General features: G+C 59.6%; 1 protein-coding gene across 22 annotated transcripts in view; it reads left to right on the forward strand.

Moving 5' to 3' along the window:
* Nucleotides 1–21,545, forward strand: part of ABLIM2 (actin binding LIM protein family member 2) — a 158,830-nt gene that overhangs the window by 58,589 nt on the left and 78,696 nt on the right. For all 22 annotated transcript variants that reach the window (XR_010660292.1, XR_010660290.1, XR_010660291.1 and 19 more), the window contains exons 4-6: nucleotides 3,211–3,326; nucleotides 9,969–10,095; nucleotides 13,188–13,281. Coding sequence is in view for 17 of the 22 variants with exons in the window: in XM_065914451.1 (XP_065770523.1) it covers nucleotides 3,211–3,326; nucleotides 9,969–10,095; nucleotides 13,188–13,281 (337 nt within the window). In the remaining 5 variants the exon portion in view is untranslated. The remainder of the gene's footprint in view (nucleotides 1–3,210; nucleotides 3,327–9,968; nucleotides 10,096–13,187; nucleotides 13,282–21,545) is intronic.

A 21,545-nucleotide genomic window follows, 5' to 3' on the forward strand; every position in this document is an offset into this window, starting at 1 on the left:
TCCCTCCCCTTCCTCCTCCCTCCTCCCTTCCCTCCTCCCCTCCCCTCCTCCCACCTCCCTCTTCCCCTTCCCTCCTCCCGCCTCCCTCCTCCCCCTTCCCAGTCCCCTTCCCTCCTCCCGCCTCCCTCCTCTCCCTTCCCTCCTCCCCTTCCCTCCTCCCGCCTCTCTCCTCCCCCTTCCCTCCTCCCCTTCCCTCCTCCCGCCTTTCTCCTCCCCTTCCCTCCTCCCCTTCCCTCCTCCCGCCTCCCTCCTCCCCCTTCCCTCCTCCCCTTCCCTCCTCCCCTTCCCTCCTCCCGCCTCTCTCCTCCCCCTTCCCTCCTCCCCTTCCCTCCTCCCGCCTCCCTCCTCCCCTTCCCTCCTCCCCTTCCCTCCTCCCGCCTCTCTCCTCCCCCTTCCCTCCTCCCCTTCCCTCCTCCCGCCTCCCTCCTCCCCTTCCCTCCTCCCCTTCCCTCCTCCCCTTCCCTCCTCCCCTTCCCTCCTCCCACCTCCCTCCTCCCCCTTCCCTCCTCCCCTTCCCTCCTCCCGCCTCTCTCCTCCCCCTTCCCTCCTCCCCTTCCCTCCTCCCGCCTCCCTCCTCCCCCTTCCCTCCTCCCCTTCCCTCCTCCCGCCTCTCTCCTCCCCCTTCCCTCCTCCCCTTCCCTCCTCCCGCCTCCCTCCTCCCCTTCCCTCCTCCCCTTCCCTCCTCCCACCTCCCTCCTCCCCTTCCCTCCTCCCCTTCCCTCCTCCCGCCTCTCTCCTCCCCCTTCCCTCCTCCCCCTTCCCTCCTCCTTCCCTCCCTCCTCCTTCCCTCCCTCCTCCTTCCCTCCCTCCTCCCTTCCTCCTCCCCTCCCTCCTCCCTCCTCCTTCCCTCCCTTTTCCTTTCCTCCCTCCCTCTCCCTCCTCCCTCCTCCCTTCTCCCTTCCCCCCCTCCTCCCCTCCTCTCCCTTCCCTCCTCCCGCCTCCCTCCTCCCTTCCCCCTCCTCCCTTCTCCTTTCCCCCTCCTCCTCCCCTCCTCCCCGTCCCCCCCTCCTCCTCCCCTCCTCCCCGTCCCCTCCTCCCCCTCCCCTCCTCCCCCTTCCCTCCTCCTTCCCTCCCTCCTCCTTCCCTCCCTCCTCCTTCCCTCCCTCCTCCTTCCCTCCCTCCTCCCTTCCTCCTCCCCTCCCTCCTCCCTTCCTCCTCCCCTCCCTCCTCCCTTCCTCCTCCCCTCCCTCCTCCCTCCTCCTTCCCTCCCTTTTCCTTTCCTCCCTCCTTCTCCCTCCTCCCTTCCTCCTCCCCTCCCTCCTCCTTCCCTCCCTTTTCCTTTCCTCCCTCCCTCTCCCTCCTCCCTCCTCCCTTCTCCCTTCCCCCCCTCCTCCCCTCCTCTCCCTTCCCTCCTCCCGCCTCCCTCCTCTCTCCCCTCTCCTCCCTCCTCCTTCCCTCCCTCCTCACCCCCCTTCCTCCTTCCCTCTCTCCTCCTTTCCTCCTCCCTCCTCCTTTCCTCCCTCCTCTTTTCCTCCCCTCTCTCTCCTCTCTTTTCCTTTCCTTCTTCCTCCCTCCTCCCTTCTCCCTCCTCCCACCTCCCTTCCTCCTCCCTTTTCCTCTCCTCCCTTCTCCTTCTCTCCCTCCTCCCTCCCTTGCTCCCTCCCTTCCTCCCTCCCTTCCTCCCTCCTCTCTCCTCCTTCTTCCTTTCCTCCCTCCCTCCTTCTTCCTTTCCTCCCTCCCCTCTCCATCCTCCCTTTTCCTTTCCTCCTCCTCCCCCTCCTCCCCCTCCTCCCTCTTCCCTCCCTCTTCCCTCCCTCCTCCGTCCTCCTTCTCCCCCTCCTCCTTCTCCCCTTCCTCCTTCCCTCCCCTGTCCCCCACGTGCAGCCCCAAATACATGGCTCCCGGGGGAGGTTCCATTTCTAGAAAACAAAGACTGAAAACCTCCAGGTTTGTTTTCTCTGTTCTCTGCCTCACCCCACCCAGCTGAGAGGGGACTTTTCTGAGCGCTGTTCCTGAAGCCGTTTTCTGTAGTTACGGCCTCTGCTCCACATGAACTGGGAGCTTTGTGAGGGGCGGGGGAAGGCGCTGAGCCGGAAGCCAGGGTGACCAGGGGCGTTTCTAACGGGGGTCACTGGGCGTCACGGCAGCCTGCCTGGGTCGTTTCCCCGAGGGTGATCTGCGTGTGTGATATCTCTGCGCGTAGCTTAGAGACATAATCACTGTGGGTCTGAAGGGTCACCTCTGTGATCCACCCTTTTAAAAATAACAGCTGACAGCTTTGTGGTTCTGGAGTCCCCGGGCCTGGACTTATCCAGCCACTATAAATAACTAGAAAATAAACCAAAAAATAGAGGCAGCCCGGAACTAACAGAGGAGACTTGCCGGGACCCCGGTGACCACCCAGATTCCGCCCGCAGGCTGTTTCTTGAGCCAAGCAGGACATGGCATCCTCCCTGGGTTAGGAGACAGTGATACGAGAGACAGACCAGCGTGGCCGAGGGGAGAGGGCCGTGCAGAACAAGAGCGGGAGAATTGGGTAGAGCTGCCTTTGGATCCTGGACCATGATGAATAAAATGCCGGACTTTAAAATAAAGACGGAACCCAACGCGCCGTCTTGCACGCTCCTAGTGGCCGAGCTTTCTGCGGGACCCAGGCAGGAAGGCAAACCACGCAGCGCTGGAGCCAGGCAGGCCTAGGTTTGACTCTGGTTCTGAAAGGCAGCAGCTGTGTGTCCTTGGCAGAGTTACCTGCGTTCTCTGAACTTGAGTTTTCTCGCGGATAGAGGAACATGAAGACCCACGTGAACAAGCGTGTTAAGCAGCTGTTAGAGGAGGCAGGAACTAAGGAGTCTGTCATGGAAGCCGGCCTGGCAGCAGCGGGTGCTCAGTAAATGGTGCTGTTGCCTTCAGCGCTGAAGTGAGCAGCGTCCCGCGTGGTCGGAGGAGGCGGGGTCGGATGCGGGAGGCCACAGCCTAGACTGCGCGGAGGATCCGTGGCTCGCTGCCGTGTGTAAGCGCCGGCCGGCCCCCACCGGCCCTCCGCACGGCCCTGGGGTTCTGCCTGCTGGTGTGATGAGGAGACCGCGGCAGGCGGTCCAGTGACCAGTCTGAGGTTGCCCGGAGGGGCCGTGGCGGCGGCTGCAGGGGGAGGCTCTGCGTCCCAGGCCTGGTCCCCGGGGGAGGTGGCGCGTGGTGTGCAGGGTGGTGCTCCCCCAGGAGAAGAGCCGGGTGGGGGCAGATCCTGGCTGGTAACGCGCTGTCTTGTTTCAGGTCGCCCTTCCCGCCGGGGGACCGAGTGACCTTCAATGGCAAGGAATGCGTGTGCCAGAAGTGTTCCCTGCCCAAGTCAGCGGGCAGCAGCGTGCCCCTGTGCCAGGGCCTCTGGAGTAAGTGGGCGAGGCGGGGGTGGGAGGGGGCCTAACGACCCCGGGCCCCAGAGCGGAAGCAGTGGGAACGGAGAACTGCGGTTAAACATATGGAAGGGAACCGGGGCCAGGGGCCTCTGGGGCCCTCCCGCCTCCAAGCCTTGGCTCAGCCCGCGACGCCCCCACCTCCCGCCCGCCGTGTACACTTCTGCTTTCAGCCCGGCTCTAGGCCCCCTCCTCCAGGAAGCCTTCCGGCCTCCTTCCGGTCCCCTCCCTCCGTGGGTCAGCTCCCCACGGTTCACTCCACACCACCCAGAAGCCCGTAGGGAGGGCCAGTAGGAGAGCAGCGACCTCTGGGCTCCTGTGGTCGGCGGCTCTCTGGTAACTGCTCCGTCCCCTGGGAGCTGATTCAAGGCGTGTCTGCAGTGGGCGCTCAATGCCTGCTTCTGAATGGAGAAGGGGGTTGTCAGGGGCCTGTGGACGTGGGGCAGAGAGGCGCTGGCCTCCCTGTCTGGGTGGCTGTTCTGGGACCAAAGATGGGGCAGACGGGTGGGGAGGGAGCCCAGCGCTCCGGGACAGCTCCCACCACTCCCACTGCAGAAACGGCGTGTTCAGAGCCCGCCCTGCGTGCAGGGCTGCTGTGGAGTCCCCAGGGCAGGGCCATATGTCCTGGGACAGAGGGGGGGTTTCCACTGACCCCCAGAGCCAGCCCCTTGCTCACAGTCCCCTCCCCACGTGCCCACCTTGTCCCTGACACTGAAATCTGCAGAGAAGACTGCATATCCTCCTAGGAGCTAAATGTTGACTTCAGGGGCTGGTAAGGATTTTCTCAGATAAGTGCAGTGAAGCCTTCATCCCCAGGAAGGCAAGCTCACAGCAGGCCCCACTGGTGAGGCTGTGGCTTTGGGGTCTGCTGGGAGAGGTCTCCATTCACAACTTTCTCTGCAACTGACGTCTGGATTGATTAAAGAATTTGAGGATGTGCTCCAACAAACAATCCTATTATCATTTAATCTGAAATAGCAAAAAAAAAAAAAAAGCTACAGCATAATTCAGAAAGTCAGGGTTTAGTTTGAACAGTCTGTCCAGAGCCTCCTGGCAGCCAGAGTGAAAAGGGAAACCTGTCCAACCACAGACTCACTGTCTGAGACTTCTTTTTGAGACTTTTAAAAAACTCCATGGGCAGAAAGGCTGCCCTCTCCAAATGGAAATTTATTTTAAAATATCAAATTTGTGTTTTCAAAAACAAATGCTCTCCTGACCCCCAGATGGTCTACTAATGTAAGCTACCCCTCCTCCCAGTCCACGGTGATAATCTGCCACTTAGAACCACTTTTGTGCCTTATGGTTGTTCAGTTGCTCACTCGTGTCTGACTCTCTCAGACCCCACAGACTGCAGCATGCCAGGCCTCCCTGTCCTTCACTGTCTCCCAGAGTTCACTCAAACTCATGCCCATCAAGTGAGTGATGCCATCCAACCGTCTCATCCCTGCTGCCCTTTTCTCCTCCTGCCTTCAGTCTTTCCCAGCATCAGGGTCTTTTCCAATGAGTCGGCCCTTTGCATCAGGTGGCCAAAGTGTTGGAGCTTCAGCTTCATTTTTGTGCCTAGAAAGCACTGATCATCCATCACCAGCTCTTGGCTTCCGTGTGGACATCTCCACATCCCAGCTCCTGCCTCCTTTTGTCCCCAGAGCAGCCCGGAGGCAGGAGTTCCTCCCTCCTTCTCCAGGAGAGTACGTGCCCTGAGCATGGTGGGGAGGGCGGATGCGCTGGGTGCCCAGTGTCCAGCGAGGGACAGGTGGGGCTGAGGTTGGAGCCAAGCCCTTTAAACTCCAGAGAGGGGAGCCTGCCCCGCTGTGAACAGAGGCTTTCTGAGATGCCGTTTGATCTGAACCTTGAAGCACAGGCTTCAGAAAGTGGCCATTGAGGTGAGGGCACTGCATGAGCTGGGGGCAGCTGCTACCTCCATGTGAGTGGACAGGGGGCTGCTGTGTGGGGGGCAGGGAGCAGAAGTGACGCCAGAGAGACCATGACCAGGTGGCAAAGCCATGCCAGGGGCTCCAGCTGCATCCTGGAGGCAGCAGGAGGCAGAGATGGCTACTGAGAGGTGGAGCGCCCATGTGGGTTGGGGGCACTGGGAGTGTGAGCCTGAGCTGCGTGGTCTGCCCTGCAGCGAGTGGTGGTGGGGTGGGGGCGACCCTGGGGGATGACCCAACCCTTTAGGTCCCCCATCCTTCCTGCCCCACAACTCTTCCTGCCCCCATGCTTCCTGCCCTGGCCCTTCATCCTTCCTACCCCCCATCCTTCCTACCCCCCTTCCTTCCTGCCCCCTTCCTTCCTGCCCCATTCCCGCCCCCGTCCTTCCTGCCCCCCTTCCTTCCTACCCCCATCTTTTCTGCCCCCCATCCTTCCTCTCCCACCCTCCTTCCTGCCCCCCCCAGCCCTTCCTGCCTCCCCTGCTTCCTGCCCCCCCCATGCTTTCTGCCCCCACCCCTTCCTGCCCCCCAAGCCCTTCCTGCCCCCAAGCCCTTCCTGCCCTGGCCCTTCCTGCCCTCGTCCTTCCTGCCCCCCCCCCCCCCCGTGCTTCCTGCCCCCCCACCCCTTCCTGCCCCGGTCCTTCCTGCCCCCTGTCCTTCCTGCCCCCTGTCCTTCCTGCCCAGGGTGGAAAGCTGCAGGTGGCCACCTTTGGGGGCTGCCTTCCCTGGGGGAAGTAAGAGTGACCGGCTCCTCCAGTGGGAGTCTCGCTGGGTCCCAGGCCCTGAACCTCCCTCCCCCGCTCTCTGGCCTGAGCCTGTTGCTTAGTAACAGGGTCCGTGCTTCTGGCTGGACGCCCACGCCTTCCCCGGGCAGGGATGCGCGCCTCCCTCTGAGCGTCCAGCGCCTCTCTTCTTGCCTGAGCCTCCACCATGCTCCGCCCCGGCTGCCTCTCCCACCGCCTGGGAGAGGCTGTCCTCCCAGAGGGCCCCCTGTGCTCCCAGCCAGGCTCCCCTTTTCCAGGCTGCCCCTGACTCTCCAGCTCTGAACTGGTGGCTGGTTGGAGCTGGTCACAGCCTCCGGGCACAGTCTAGGAGGCTCCTCTGCTTTGCCCACGTACGGAGACCAGAACCAAGGCTCCAAGCAGGCTTTCTTGACTTAGACACTGTTGACCTTTGGGACTTGATGATTCTTCCCTGTGGGGGTGACCTGTATTCCTGGAGGGTGTGTGGAGCATTCCTGGCTTGGCTCACAGAGGCCCAGCACCACACCAGTTGAGGGGCAGCTCTGAGGCCAGGCTGCATGGAATGGACCCTGCCTCTCACCACCTGTGTGCCCTGGGTGAGCGGTATCCCCGCTCTGGGCCTTGGGGATGGACATGGGGTCAGTAGTGGGTGTGGGTGGTGGCCTGGAGGGGCAGCCAGGAGGTGGGAACCTGGGGCCTTGGACGGGGCAGCTCTGTCCACGTTGAGGAGCCTCCGTGGTTCCAGCCAGGATGGGATCACATCCTGAACCTGGGGTCCCCCTGGATAGGACCTGGAGGCCACTAGAGGCAGGGGGTGGGGAGAGGGGCAGGAGGGGGCTGGGAGAGGGGCGGGAGGGGGCGGGGAGAGGGGCGGGAGGGGGCGGGGCCCTGGCACCGGGGCCTCTGCAGGGTGTGTGCTGATGAGGGGCCACAGGTGGGGTGGGCCTTCACCACCTGGGCAGAGGCCCTGGACTCCTCCGTGTCTTCGTCTCGCGTGACATTGCTCTGTTTATGTGATCAGGGGTGGGTGATGGGGCCGGAGCCTCAGTCCCCCTTTCTGGAAATGGGGTGAGGTTCGATGAGGGGTAATATGGAAAGATAAGGGGGGGACTGGGTCCCAGGGGAGGAGCAGGCATGCCGGCTGCCTTGTGGGGTGCAGCGACTGCCTTGTGGGGTGCCCAGAACCAACATCCCTCCTGCCCCACCCCCACCACATTGCAGTCACGGCCTGGGGGAGGGTGGGATGCACTTCAGTTCAGTTCAGTCCTGTCCGACTCTTTGCGACCCCATGGACTATAGTGCTCCAGACCTCCCTGTCCATCACCAACTCCCAGAGCTTACTCAAGCTCATGTCCATTTAGTCAGTGATGCCATCCAACCATCTCATCCTCTGTCATCCCCTTCTCCTCCCGCCCTCAATCTTTCCCAGCATCAGGGTCTTTTCCAATGAGTCAGCTCTTCGCATGAGGTGGCCAAAGTGTTGGAATTTCAGCTTCAACATCAGTCCTTCCAATGAACACCCAGGACTGATTTCCTTTGGGATGGACTGGTTGGATCTCCTTGCAGTCCCAGAGACTCTCAAGAGTCTTCTCCAACACCACAGTTCAAAGGCATCAATTCTTCGGCTCTCAGTGTTTTTTATAGTCCAACTCTCACATCCATACATGACTACTGGAAGAGTCGTGGCCTTGACTAGACAGATGCACTTGAACGCGCTTTATCTTTCCCAGTGGCTGCTCACAGCTCCTCCCACGCAGTCCAGTTCCTTGGAGAAATCCCAGGTCGAGCCCATAATTTCTCAGGCACTTTTAAGAATTAGAACCCAGTTGGTTCCTTGCCATCAGAGGTCACCCTCTGATCTGACTCAGAGCTCCCTGGCCCGGATAGATCTGGGGGACGCTGGGCTTCACCCCGCTCCCGCCCCAAGTCCCAGCTGGGGCTCAGAGGCCCCCGGCACGTCCTTAGTCTCAGCCACCCTGTCAGTGACAGGGCCGGGCCTTGAACCCGTGACCAGGTCTGGCAGAGGAGAGGGCACTTCAAATAAGGAAGCTGGAAGATTCTAGAAGGTCACGCTCGGGAAGGGGCCCAGGCCCGTCCTGCTGCTGTGATGGCAGAGCCAGGTCCAGGCTGCAAGAGTGGGTGGGCAGTGGGCTTTGGTCATGTTCCAGGTGACCTCTACCCCAGTGACCTCTGCCCTGGGCTGTGGGGGCACACTCCCTCGAGGACAGCGGGAGCTCATTGACAGCAGTTGTCAACTGGATTCCTCACCCAAGGTTCCACTGTCACTGGCAAAGTGGTGGGAACCCATGCTGAGCTCCAGATGTTTCTAGAGAAGGATGATTGCCATCTCCATGACAACGGCCCTTGCCACTTGCTCTGGCCTCCGTGTTCACGGCTCATGGTTAATGAGACTGCACCTCGAATTCAGGGGGGATGAGTGAGGGGCGCGTCCCCCGGCAGCTGCAGGTGGCACATTGGCCTGAGCCTCGGACCCTGCCCTGGGGGAGGGTGTGGTACTGATGCGGCCAGAGGCAGAGAGAAGACGTGAACCTCTCCCCAGGGCTTCCTCTCAGCAGTAGCAGGGGTAACTCCAGTGTACACATGCGCTTATTTGTCTATCAAGCGCATCTTCCAGCCCACGGGCCTCTGTTACTCCTCTTCACCCTCTGACAGCCGTGTGAGGCTGGTTCCTTTATGGTCCCCATGAAGTGCGTCTGTGTTTTTGCGGGCACAGAGAGGTGAGGCGACTCGGTCACTGTCACACAGCTTGGGGGGCAGCCTGGTTCCCAGGACCGTGTTTCCAGCCACTGCCAGTGGTCTGCCTCCTCCCGGGTCTGTCTGGCACAGTCCAGGAGGCCCCTTTGCTTTGCCCACTTGGGGAGACCCAAACCGAGGCTCCAAGCAGGCTTTCTTGACTTGGGCACTGTTGACGTTTGGAGCCGGATGATTCGTTGTTGCAGGGATGACCTGTGCCCTGGAGGGTGTGCAGAGCATCCCTGGCCTCCAGGCTCCAGGAGCACCCCTCCCCACCCAGCTGGGATGGTCAGAACTGGCTCTAGACGTTGCCAAAAGCCCTGGGGAGCACAATGGCCCTGGTTGAGACTGGCACAGTCTGTGTGTGTGCCCAGGGTCACCTACTAGGTGAGGGCCCAGGGTGGCTTGATCAGGGATGGGCCCGGCTGGAGGGGCAGAGTGGGGGGCCGACCAGGAGCCCAGAGCAGGCTGGGGACCGAGGGTGGGAGGGCACCAGTCACCTGGGGACCAAGGCACTGCCAGGGACCTGGCTCCACCCTGGGCTGGGACCCGGACCCGGAGGGCAGGGGGAGGTCAGTGTCCGGCATCCGAGATGTGGCACAGAAGGCGCTCAGAGGCCAGGCTGGAGGGCTTCCTGGAAGGTGCATTCTGGCAGGCGAGCACTTGGAGATCAGGTGCTGGGGTCCTCCGCCTCTATGTCTCTGCACCTTTCCTTAGGGGGCACGGTTAGGGTTAGAGTCCACCCACCAGCAGAGGAGGGCAGAGGGGCCACCAGAGCTCCTGCCGTCACGGCACCCTGCCGCCCAGGGACCCTCCCTCTGGGGACAGCCCCAGTGCAAAGGGCCCCTGTCCGAGTCCACATCTGCTTGCCGAGGCCTGGAAGCCCATCTCTGGCAGGCGGGGCCTCCATCCGTTCATCCCGGTATCTCTGGCTCGCGGCCTAAGCTGCGTGCAGTCAGCGCTCAATGCATGCAGGAATGAGCTTCAGGGTTTGTTTTCCACATGGTCACATCGGCTGTCGTGTGATAGCGTGAGGACGGTCCCCTTCAACGCTGGACGGTCCCCTCTGTCCCGCCCGCTGTCCCTGCCCACGTGGCTCCTGCCTGAAGTCCCAGCGCTGCGGGCCCCCCTCCCCAGCCCCACGCCCCTCGCCCGGAAGGATGAGGTCTGTGCTCCATTCTTTCTTCCAGGCTGCGGGGGCTGCGGAGTCGAGATCAAGAACGGCCAGTCCCTGGTGGCCTTGGACAAACACTGGCACCTGGGCTGTTTCAAGTGCAAGACCTGCGGCAAACAGCTGAACGCGGAGTACATCAGCAAGTGAGTGGGCGGGGCCGGCGTGGAAGGGGGCGGGGCTCCCCGTGTCCACCCTAATCAGCAAGTGAGTGGGCGGGGCCGGCGTGGAAGGGGGCGGGGCCCCCGGTGTCCACCCTAATCAGCAAGTGAGTGGGCGGGGCCAGCTTGGAAGGGGCGGGGCCCCCCACCCTAATCAGCAAGTGAGTGGGCGGGGCCGGCGTGGAAGGGGGCGGGGCTCCCCGTGTCCACCCTAATCAGCAAGTGAGTGGGCGGGGCCGGCGTGGAAGGGGGCGGGGCTCCCCGTGTCCACCCTAATCAGCAAGTGAGTGGGCGGGGCCGGCCCACCTGCGGCGTGGAATGGGGCGGGGCTCCTCCGGGGTCCACCCTGCACTCTCTGCCTCTCAGCCCCCACCCCAAGTCTGCAAGGCGAGCCCCGCCAGGACTCTAGGACATGGCCTGTCTGTCCCAAAGCGCTCGCCCTCCCCCGCCACCAGCCTGGCTTCCCTGATGCAGAGACTCATTTCTGTTCGTTGAGCCTAGGCGTTAGCGCTCCGCCTTTGACCTTGTGGCGCTCCTAGCGCCGTCCTGGGCCCGCTGGCGCCCGGATCCCCGCCAGCACAACGTGGGGGTCTGCCGAGGCTGCAGTCAGGGAGGCTGACGGGCTCGGGAGCCCCAGGTGCAGCTGTCGTCTGCCGTGGTGCTCCCGCGGGGTCCCTGACGGGTGCTCAGGGTACAGGAGTGGCTGGTTTGGATGCGTGGGGAGGGAGCTTGTGCAGATTGGGCCCAAGCCCCTGCTAGTTGGCCAGGAGGGGGCTGCGCTGGAATCCCCAGAGACCCTGGGGGCGGAGAGCCTCCCCCGGACAGCACAGGGGAAGGAAGGGTCGTGGACTGAGCTCACGGAACAGCTTCTCTGAGGGCAGAGCGACTGTCTCCTGCCAGTCAGGGGCGTTTGGGACAACTTCTATCAAAGGTTGTGCTGATTCTTGATGCTCTGGGGGAACAGAACCATCACAGGAATTGATTGGGTTAAAAAAAAAATTTCCTGCGATAAAACTGCAGAGACTGAAGCACACATATGTACACACGTGCACGTGTCTGTGAGAGGTGAGAGGTGCGTGTACGCCGGGGGAATCTGGTCACTGAGTGTGCCCGCATCAGTTTCCTGGTGGACCTTGTCCCCTGATTCTGTAAGGTGTGTGAGCTTTGGGGAACCCTGGGGAAGGCTCTCCGGGTTTCTCTGTATTGCTTCTTACAAAAGCATTTGGACCTACAGTTATCTCAAAATCAAGCGTTGCCAGAGAAACCAAGATGAGCCTCTGTCCAGGCTGGGTCAGGCTGGGTGAGTTTCTGCTGCCTGTTTCATAGTAAAGAGAAGGAGTGAGTGACATGAAGAGGCAGCGCTGGGGACGGAGCACTTAAAATAAAATGCTTCCCAGCCCCCTGAGAGCAGCAGCTCACCCACACAGCATGCGTGTTACCTAGCAGCCTCCGGAACTCTGGAGGAGGGGCCTTGGGGTTGCCATGGAGATGTTATCTTTGAACCTCCTGGGTTTGCTGCATGGGCAGCCTTTTTGGGGGGCCGTGATCGGGGCCCTGAGGTCAGGCCATTTGAAGGTGGACCCTAGGGGCCCAACTGACGTGTTCCATCACCTGTGCAAGGAAGGACTGCTTTGTCACTGGGACTGCGAGAAGCGCCGGGACCCCGCCCCAGGTCCGTCCACTCCTGCCAGCATCCGTGGGACCCAGACAAGGTCCCGAGCTTTGAGGAAAAGAGGGCGCCATCAGCTCCTTCTCCTGACAGCTCGAGAAGCCTTGCCTTCTGTTGGCAGCTGAGCAGAAATCAAGACCAAAGTGATGACACAGCAACCCATCAGCAGTGCTGGGGGGAGACAGACCAGATGCCCCCATCACCACCCACCGTGCCAGCCGCCTCCACATTCGACTCCTGATGGACCAGGCCTGGGTCAGGGGCACTGTCCTGGTTGGCAATGACAGTGGCCTCAGTCACAGGCGGGCAGGTGCCAGGCGCCGAGTGCCAGGCACTGATCACCCCTTGTCATACACAGACCATGCTCTCACAACCCCCGCTTCACAGACAGGAAGCTGAGGCCCAGGCAGGTTAAGTGACCGCTGGGACTGGGCATCTGAGTGCCAGCCTGTCCAGTCACCACTGCCCAGCCCCACTCCACCCCCACCCACATGGAGTGCTGGCACTGTCCTGACACCCATCACTGCCACGTGCCCCGCTGGGTCGACCTCCTCGTGATAATTACAACAACACTCTGTTCAGGCCCATGCCTGCGTTCCCGTCCTTCGACACCCGCAGGCCAGTTGTGTTCTTGCCGCCCGGTGTAGGGAGCCCAGCGTCTGAGCAGCCCGCCCACAGCTGCCCGGATCAACACTCAGGGGCAGCGTCCACCAGGACTCCCCTCTCGTCTGTAATCCCCAAAGCCACAAGCCACGCCCCGCACAGAGTTGGCCCGCCGCGCACTGGCAGTGTGAACGTGTTGCCGTGTGGTCCCCCAGCTTCTTCCCGAGCAGTGGAAGGTCCGGGCCACACCCGGGGACAGTGAGGGTCAGTCCTAAGGCCTACCTGCCCCGCTTGGATCTTGTCACCCCCAGTCCTGGTCTCCGACATGGGCAGCTTTGTCAGACCTCCTTATCGGCTTGTAAGGATGCCACAGAAGGAACAGGAAGCCACCCAATGAGGAAATACACCATTTCACACCCCACCCGGATGTTGAGCGTTGGACAGAAGAACTGCAATGAAGAATCGCGTCTGTGGAAACTTCTTTTATTTCCCAGACGCGGCTTTGGTTCCTTGGGCTCTCTGGAGCCCTCCGCCAGCCCTTTGCTCACCCCTCGGCAGGCGGCCCCAGCTCTTGTACCTTGGTTTCTCCACCTGTGAAATGGGACGATCTTTGTGGTATTTCTCATCGGGCTGCTAGGGTGACTGAGGGGTGCTCAGCTCACGCTGTCCAAGGGCCCGCTGTTATCCCGAGTAGGAGGCAGTGGGCGTCTGCCCCTTGGACACAGCCCCTCTCGTTGGTGAGGACTGTCGGGCCTTGGGGTCCTCGGGGTGCCCCCGTCCGTCCTGACTGCCGGCTCTGTTGCAGGGATGGGCTGCCCTACTGCGAGGCCGACTATCACACCAAGTTCGGGATCCGCTGCGACGGCTGTGAGAAGTACATCACAGGACACGTGCTGGAGGTGAGGAGGCCAGCTTGGAGGCGGGCCCCCCCGCAGTTTCCACCACCCTGACCACAGTACTTGCCGCTCTGAGCTAAGTCCTGCCCTGGTACCTGCCTGCCCCCAAAGGACTTAACTGAGAGGATCCGAAAGGGCCTTTGTGCAGGAATCCATGCCCCTGAGCGTCTGCCTCCCTCTTCCTCCTAGCTCTGCCAGAGGACGCGGGCCAGGCTCTGCTCAGTGAGTGCCGCCTCCTCCAGGAAGCCTTCCCTGCCACTGTCTCTCAGCTGTGCCCTTTACAAGTTGACAGAGGTGGGAAGGACTTGTGATCCGGGTTCAGCCCTTTGGCCTCTAGATGGGAATCTGAGGTTTGGGGGTTTTAAAAGTGCGCCTGTACCCCTTAGCTGTTTCTCCCCCACACCCTGAGCCCATGGCAGCGCCGGTCTACTTGTGGTCTCTGTAGAGTGTCCAGTTCTGGGCGTTTCCTATAGATGGAGTTGTATGCCCTGCTGTCCTCTGTGATGGCGTCTGTCTCACGGGCACCGTGTCTCATCACAGGACTAGACCGGAAATGTGTAAGCTGATCACTCGTTGTTGGACACAGCACTGCTTTCCACCCTTTGGACATGATAAATAACACTGAGATGAACGTCTTTTTTATTGCCTAGTTTCTAGTTTTCCTGAAGGTTAGTTCACGGACGTGTAGAGACTGAGTCAGCAGCTGTGATCGTTTTCAGGTTCTTGAAAGTTATAAGGTGCTTTCCAAAAAGTTTATTCTGATCTCCCACCCTGGGTGTAATCTTTATGAAATTCTGCGCCAAGTGAGAATGTGAACCTCTCTGTCATGTGACCCCCTTCCACCCCTAGAGGTGCTGCTTCGTCATTTTTAACCGATCAGAGTTCTTCTTGCATTTCAGTTACCTTTCATCAGTGTTGTCTGCTTATACACTGGGGTCAACCAATCAGAGTTCTTGCATTTCAGTTATCTTTCATCACCATTGCCTGCTTATGCGCTGGGGTCTTCGTGTTTTTCTGACGCAGTCGGGCAGATGGTCACACGATGAGATGGTTGCCGTCTGGTCTGCCAGACGTCTTGTGTCTTCTTGGGTGGTGAGCAGGCTGAGTGTCCGTACCACATCCTCTGAATGTGGACGAATGCTGCGTCCCTCCCCACAGCCCCGTGACACCTTACCTGGCGCCCCTCTTCCCGGGCCTCTCTCCTCACCCAGCCCTCTGCTGCAGATCCTGCTCTGGACAGTCAGCCCCCCTCCCACCCGACCCAACTGCAGGACTGAGGCTTCTGGAGAACTCCCCCACCAGAGCCCCACCTGCCGCAGGGTGCCAAAGACTGTTCCAGAGCTTCCGAGCTCCATCCTCCCCGGGGCTGCTCCCCACTCCCACCCCTGCCTGCCACCCACAACGACCTCATCTGAGATTTAACAGAGAGGCCAAGGTCACTAAGGGCTGTCTGTGAAGCTTCCTGGTCAAGGCTCTGTCCCTCCTCCAGCTCACACCCTTTCTCACCTGTTCTTGGTTCGAACCCCTCTGCCTCCTGTGGGGCCTGACCCTGCAGCTCCCTTCCTCCCTGGGGGCCACACCCCCCTCTCACAAGGCATCCTCCCCCGCCACCCCCGCCTCCTCTGGGGCCTGACCCTGCAGCTCCCTTCCTCCCTGGGGGGCCCCACCTCACACGGCATCCCCCCAGCGGCTCCATGAACAGCTCCCGTCTCCCCCTCCCTCCACAGTCAGCTGTCTCCATGGGATGCTGACCCTCCCCCATCCAGCCCCCCCCAACCTCCCTCCCCAGGCCACGCTCTCCTCACCTCCCACAGGCCCGTCTCTGTGTCCGGGAGAACACGTGCTGGGCCAGCGGCCACCGCCACGTGGGGCAGAGCCCACTTGAACCCAGGCTGCCCAGCCAGGCCCCCGGCCCCGGACCCCCGGCCTCTCCCCGTGGAGCCACTGGATGGTGCTGTTCTGGTTCAGTGCCACGTCGGTGCCGCCCGATGCCCTGAGCGGGGGGCCTCTCGGGCTCTGTGGCCGGCGCGTTGCTACTGCAGGTGTGTGGGTGGGACGCTCCTGACCCGGACCCTGGGGCCGCCCGGCCTCTCCCGGTCCTGAACCCGCCCTGTGCCTGCTGAGCGCCCCCATCCTCAGAGCGAGCCAGCATCTCCTCGGGGGACCCCACGGGACGTCCCCCCAGCTCAGTGGTGCCCCCCGGGGTAGTGGGTGGGGTGGGGAGTCTCCCCTGATGGATCGGGTTCAGAGGGCAGGGAGGGACCCGTCTGCCTGTTGTCGTCGTTCAGTCTGCCTGTGAGCTCCCTGAATGATACTCGACGCTGGACCCAACACAGGCTCCGGGCGTTTGGGCAGTGTGAGTGGGGCGACCCCTGGTCCACACCTTGGCTGTGAGGAGCGGCAGAAAGGCAGGGCTGCGGTGGAGGATGCAAGAACCTCCCGGGAAGATTAATGCTTTTGTTTTCGCCCCTGCGGGCGAGCTCTGGCGCGCGGTGGTGGCTGAGTCGTCGGCGGGGCCCTGCACGGCTCAGAGCTTCCTCCCCAGCGGCGGCTCCGCAGAAGGGGGGCGGCCGTCACCGCGGCGGCGCTGCCTGGGCTCGGCCCAGAGCCTGCCGGCGACCCGGCTGGCCGGGCGGAGGGCTCCTGGTCGGGGGTGGGGGTGGGGGGTGGTTGGCAGGTGGCCGGCCAGGGACCGGACCACAAACCTGACGAGAAGGATCCAGACCGCCGGCTGGAGGGTGAGGGTGTCCGTTCCTCCCGGCCTGTCCCCGGAGGGGGCGCTGGAGAGGGGCCTTGGGAAGGCAGGTGGGGGCGACTGCTTGGACTGGGCTCTGGTGCCAGGACCGTGTGCAGGTAGGAAGCTCCCTGGGCTGCTGGGGAGGCCGTGCTGGCGGAAGTGGGGTGGGCTTGCTGGGAGCCAGGCGGATCAGCAGGGGTGGGACCCTTGAGGCACCTGCCACCACCCCTCACCCCACCGACTTGCCCCCCAAGAGGCTCTCCCCTGCAGAGCCCAGGTAGGAGAGCAGCTCAGGGCCCCTTCCCCGCCTGCAGGAGTCTGCCGCGTCTGCGTGCCTGGGCCCGGAGCCATCTCATGCAGGCGCCCTCCCGCCCGCCCGTGAAATGTGCCTTTGACTCCCTCAGCTGCTCTAAATACTGAGCGTCCTCTACCCCGCGTTTGCCCGCATCCTGCGTGTCTGGGGTGTCTGTCCCCACGAGCCTGTTCCACGCTGGGTCCGCAGGGGACCCAGGAGGGGCTAACGCAGGCCCCCACCCCGTCGCTGGCTGGCTGGCTGGCCCCCCCAGAGCGTGGGAGCAGCCCTGCTGAAGGGCTGGCTCCCAGGGATGGAGTCGCTCCACAGAGCAAGCTGGAAAGTGGGCTGGTGCATGGCCAGGGGACAGGGCTCTGAGCAGACCAACCAGCGTCTGATCCGGAGAGGAGGTGCCCAGTGAGGGGTGTCCCTGGCTCGGCGCCCCCATCACCACCTTCTCCTCTTGTTCTCACTGGTATTAGCAGGAACAGGTGGGAATCGGGGGAGGGCAGGCATTTCTTGCTCAGCCCCACGCTCCTTAACCTTGGTCCTACCTGCCTCCTGCTGCCTGGCTGTCTCCATGGTAACGAGAAGACCAAGGTCCCTCTGGAACCACTAATTAACCCCATCGTTCCTTTATTACTTCCTCTCTGCTTCCCTTCCTCCTCCTCCTCCTTCCTCTACCCACCGTGCACCTTGCAGACCCTTCCTGAACACTCCCACCCTGGCCTGGGGGCTGGGCTCCCAGGGATGACCTTGGTAGGAGCTCCTCTGCTTGGAGGACCCCTGGGGGCAGGGGTGGGGTGGCCAGCTGAACGAACATTTCTCCATTTCAGGTGGACTGTCTCTGTGACTCCAGGGCTGGCAGATTTGTTCCCCCCCTCTTCTTTTCAGCACTTTCCTTTTCACCCTTGTAAGCCGGCAGGCCTTTTATCACAGAGAGAAAGCAAGCCCTGACTCTGAACAAATAAAAGCATTTCCTAAGGACAGAGATGAAGTCAACTTCTCTCTCTCTCTTTAAAATTTAATGAATGTGAAGTCAACTTCTCAAGGCCCCAGCTTCTCTCTCTCTCTTTTTAAAGTTTAATGAATGTGTTTATTTTAAAAACACGCTCAGAAGGAACACTTGTTTGTCATAAAATAAACCAAAAATCATCCATAATGAATGTCATCACCCAGAAAAACTACCGTTAGCATTTAAATGTCATCCTTGCTCATTATGTGCACCCCACGTAGACACACAGACACACTCAGATACACACAGACACACACAGACAGATGCACAAACAGATACACATAGACACCCACAGACACACCCACACAGAGACCCCCAGTGCAGGCACATGCTGACTTGCCTGCAGCCTGACACCACGCCCCTGCTCATCACCAGCGAGGAGCAGCATCTCCACTCCTCGTCTTCAACCGTCCATCCGTCACCACGTTCCCGGGCATCTGGGTTGGGGAAGCCGTGCAAGGGCCCTGGGCCAACGTCGTCACTGCAGGACTTCTCAGAGCCTTGAGAGCTGACGTGCCTAGAGGTGGAGTGTGCTGTCTGCTCCCACACTCTGCTGACCAGAATCCCCCTGTCGCCTGGGACCCCGTTATGCACGACATGTGGATGCTGTTTCCCCATTCCGAACATCTTTATGGGATACCCACTCTGCGTGCGGCTCTGCTCTGGGGCCTGGGAACTGCAGAGGACAAGGGGACGCAGCTCCATCCTGGAGCAGTCACCCCAGATTGAGTGGGGGTGAGAGAGGGGCAGGTCCAGGGGGCCACGCCAGCCTCGACATGCTCCCCCCAGCCCCTGAGCCTGATCGAGCCTGTCCTGAGGCCAGGGGCATCAGCCGTGGGTCCAGGCTGTCAGGGGCTCTGGGGAGGGTCTTTGCTGACATGGCACACAGCCAGGCTCTTCTTGCTGGGGTGAAATCTCCTTGGGCGGGCCTGGGGTGGCAGAGCCCTCTGTGTGGGTTCCTTCACCCCACCCCCACCCACCCCCGCCTCATGCTTCCTGCTAAAGGTTTTCGATGAGCTTCTCGGTAAATTTCATTTGGTCGGCGTGGTCTGTGATTAGATCTTTTAAGATCTGGATCCGGTTCTGGTCATTCGCAAAGGAGAATAAATTAGCTTCAAATCCGGGGATGTGCCAGGAGCAGCCACAGGGAGCTGGCCATCCTGGGCTGGGGGTGCCGTGTGCCCTCCAGGCTTGGCCCTGCAGCGGGGGGTTTGGGGGGACCCAGGGGAGGCCTCAGAAAGTAGGTGGTGGCCAAGCCAGCTCTCCCGAGATCAGAAGAGGCCGTGGTTGTATCTGGGAGGAGCAGGGTTGTGCCTGCCTCTGATGGGCTGTGGGAGGCCCAGCCTCTGTGCTTCCCACGTGGAGAAGGGAGCCGGGAGGGCTTGCCTGCTCCTCTGGCAGGGAGGGGAGGGAGCTGGGGACCCAGAGGCTCGGCCACTGCTCTGTGGTACCTGCCCAGCCCTCAGCATTTGTTGCCTTCGGAACCCTCCCCTCTGCCTGGGGGTCCGTGAGGAGCAGAGCTCCCTTAGGCTGTGTTCCTAACGAGCCTTGTTCTGCCTGATTAAAGATGACAGCGCTTGTGGGAAGGCACCCAGCATTGTTGCAAAGGCCCACGCTACAGCCTCTCACGGGCTTTTCATCACCTTGGTAACCTGTGCCGTCTTGAGTCCCACCTGGGTTTAAGGGGCTGGGCTGGGGTGTCGGCCGCACAGGTGACCCCCAGGGGCTGACGCCCGAGGCCCTTCTTGGGCAGCACTGGGGGGGACAGTGGAGCAGCGGGTGCAGTCATGTTCTGATGACGGGGAACGCCCCGGCCACAGTACCGGAGCAGCGAGGGGGGCTGATGGAAGGCGTGAAGACACATCTGGGTGTGACCTTGTGAGCCTGTCTTAGTCGGCCTGGGCTGCTAGGCTGTGAACTGCGAGGCTCAAACAATAGACAGTTATTTCTCATATTTCTGGAGGCTGGAATTCCGAGACCAAGGTGCCAGCCCTTTGGGTTCCTGGCTTGGAGATGGTCACCTTCTCCCTGTGTTCCCCCGTGGCAGAAAATGCTGATGTCACATCTTATAAAGACACTAATGTCCGTATAAAACACCACAGGCCCCAAGTGTCAAGGCTTCCTTGCCTTTTATGGATAGATCTATGAATAGTCTTCCATCGTGTTTATCACACTCACCCATTGGTGAACATGTGAGCTGGTTCTACCTTCTGGCTGTTGGCAATAATGCTTCTATGCAGATTTATGTGCAGGTTTTTGGGGGGGGCATATACTTTTTTTTCTCTTGTTCTCTTCATTTTTCTTACATACGAAGGAGTAGAATTGCTGATTATATGGGTCGTGAAGATCTTTTTTCTACAGTTCTTCTGTGTATTCTTGCCACCTCTTCTTGATATCTTCTGCTTCTGTTAGGTCCATACCATTTCTGTCCTTTATTGAACCCATCCTTGCATGAAATATTCCCTTGGTGTCTCTAATTTTCTTGAAGAGATCTCTAGTCCTTCCCATTCGATTGTTTTCCTCTATTTCTTTGCACTGATCACTGAGGAAGGCTTTCTTATCTCTCCTTGCTATTCTTTGGAACTCTGCATTCAAATAGGTATAATTTTCCTTTTCTCCTTTGCTTTTCACTTCTCTTCTTTCCACAGCTATTTGTAAGGCCTCCTCAGACAACCATTTTGCTTTTTTGTATTTCTTTTTCTTGGGGATCGTCTTGATCCCTGTCTCCTGTACAATGTCATGAACCTCTGTCTATAGTTCATCAGGCTCTCTGTCTATCAAATCTAGTCCCTTAAATCTATTTCTCACTTCCACTGTATAATCATAAGGGATTTGATTTAGGTCATACCTGAATGGTCTAGTGGATTTCCCTACTTTTTTCAATTTAAGTCTGAATTTGGCAACAAGGAGTTCTTGATCTGAGCCATGGTCAGCTCCCGGTCTTGTTTTTGCTGACTCTGTAAAGCTTCTCCACCTTTGGCTGCAAAGAATATAATCAGTCTGATTTCGGTGTTGACCATTGGTGATGTCCATGCGTAGAGTCTTCTCTTGTGTTGTTGGAAGAGGGTGTTTGCTGTGACCAGTGTGTTCTCTTGGCAAAACTCTATTAGCCTTTGCCCTGCTTCATTCTGTACTCCAAGGCCAAATTTGCCTGTTACTCCAGGTGTTTCTTGACTTCCTACTTTTGCATTCCAATCACCTATAATGAAAAGGACATCTTTTTTGGGTGTTAGTTCTAGAAGATCTTGTAGGTCTTCATAGAACCGTTCAACTTCAGCTTCTTCAGCATTATTGGTTGGGGCATAGACTTGGATTACCGTGATATTGAATGATTTGCCTTGTAAACAAATGGAGATCATTCTGTCATTTTTGAGATTGCATCCAAGTACTGCATTTCGGACTCTCTTGTTGACTGTGATGGCTACTCCATTTCTTCTAAGGGATTCTTGCCCACAGAAGTAGATATATGGTCATCTGAGTTAAATTCACCCATTCCAGTCCATTTTAGCCTGCTGATTCCTAAAATGTTGATGTTCACTCTTGCCATCCTTGATTCATGGACCTAACATTCCAGGTTTCTATGCAATATTGCTCTTTACATCATCGGACCTTGCTTCTATCACCAGTCACATCCACAGCTGGGTACTGTTTTTGCTTTGGCTCCGTCTCTTCATTCTTTCTGGAGTTATTTCTCCACTGATCTCCATATTGAGCACCTACTGACCTGGGGAGTTCATCTTTTATCTTTTTGCCTTTTTGTACTGTTCATGGGGTTCTCAAGGCAAGAATAGTGAAGTGGTTTGCCATTCCCTTCTGCAGTGGACCACATCAGAACTCTCCACCATGACCCGTCCGTCTTGGGTGGCCCTACATGGCATGGCTTAGTTTCGTTGAGTTAGACACGACTGTGGTCCATGTGATTAGACTGATTAGTTTTTTTGCGATTATGGTTTCAGGCTGTCTGCCCTCTGATGCCCTCTCTCAGCGCCTACTGTCTTGCTGGGGCTTCTCTTACCTTGGACGTGGGATATCTCTTCACGTGGGTTATATGGTAGCTTTATGTTTACCTTTTGGCGTCACTGACACTGTTTTCCCAGCAGCTGCACCATCTTATATTCCCACCATCAATGTACAGTGGTTCCAATTTCTCCATAGCCTCACCAGCACTGGTTGTCTTCCTTTTTTTTTTTTTTTTTTAATTAGACCTGGTGGCCCCAGTGGTA

Source organism: Muntiacus reevesi, chromosome 22 (genome assembly GCF_963930625.1).
Source record: "Muntiacus reevesi chromosome 22, mMunRee1.1, whole genome shotgun sequence".
In the NCBI taxonomy this organism is placed as follows: domain Eukaryota; kingdom Metazoa; phylum Chordata; class Mammalia; order Artiodactyla; family Cervidae; genus Muntiacus; species Muntiacus reevesi.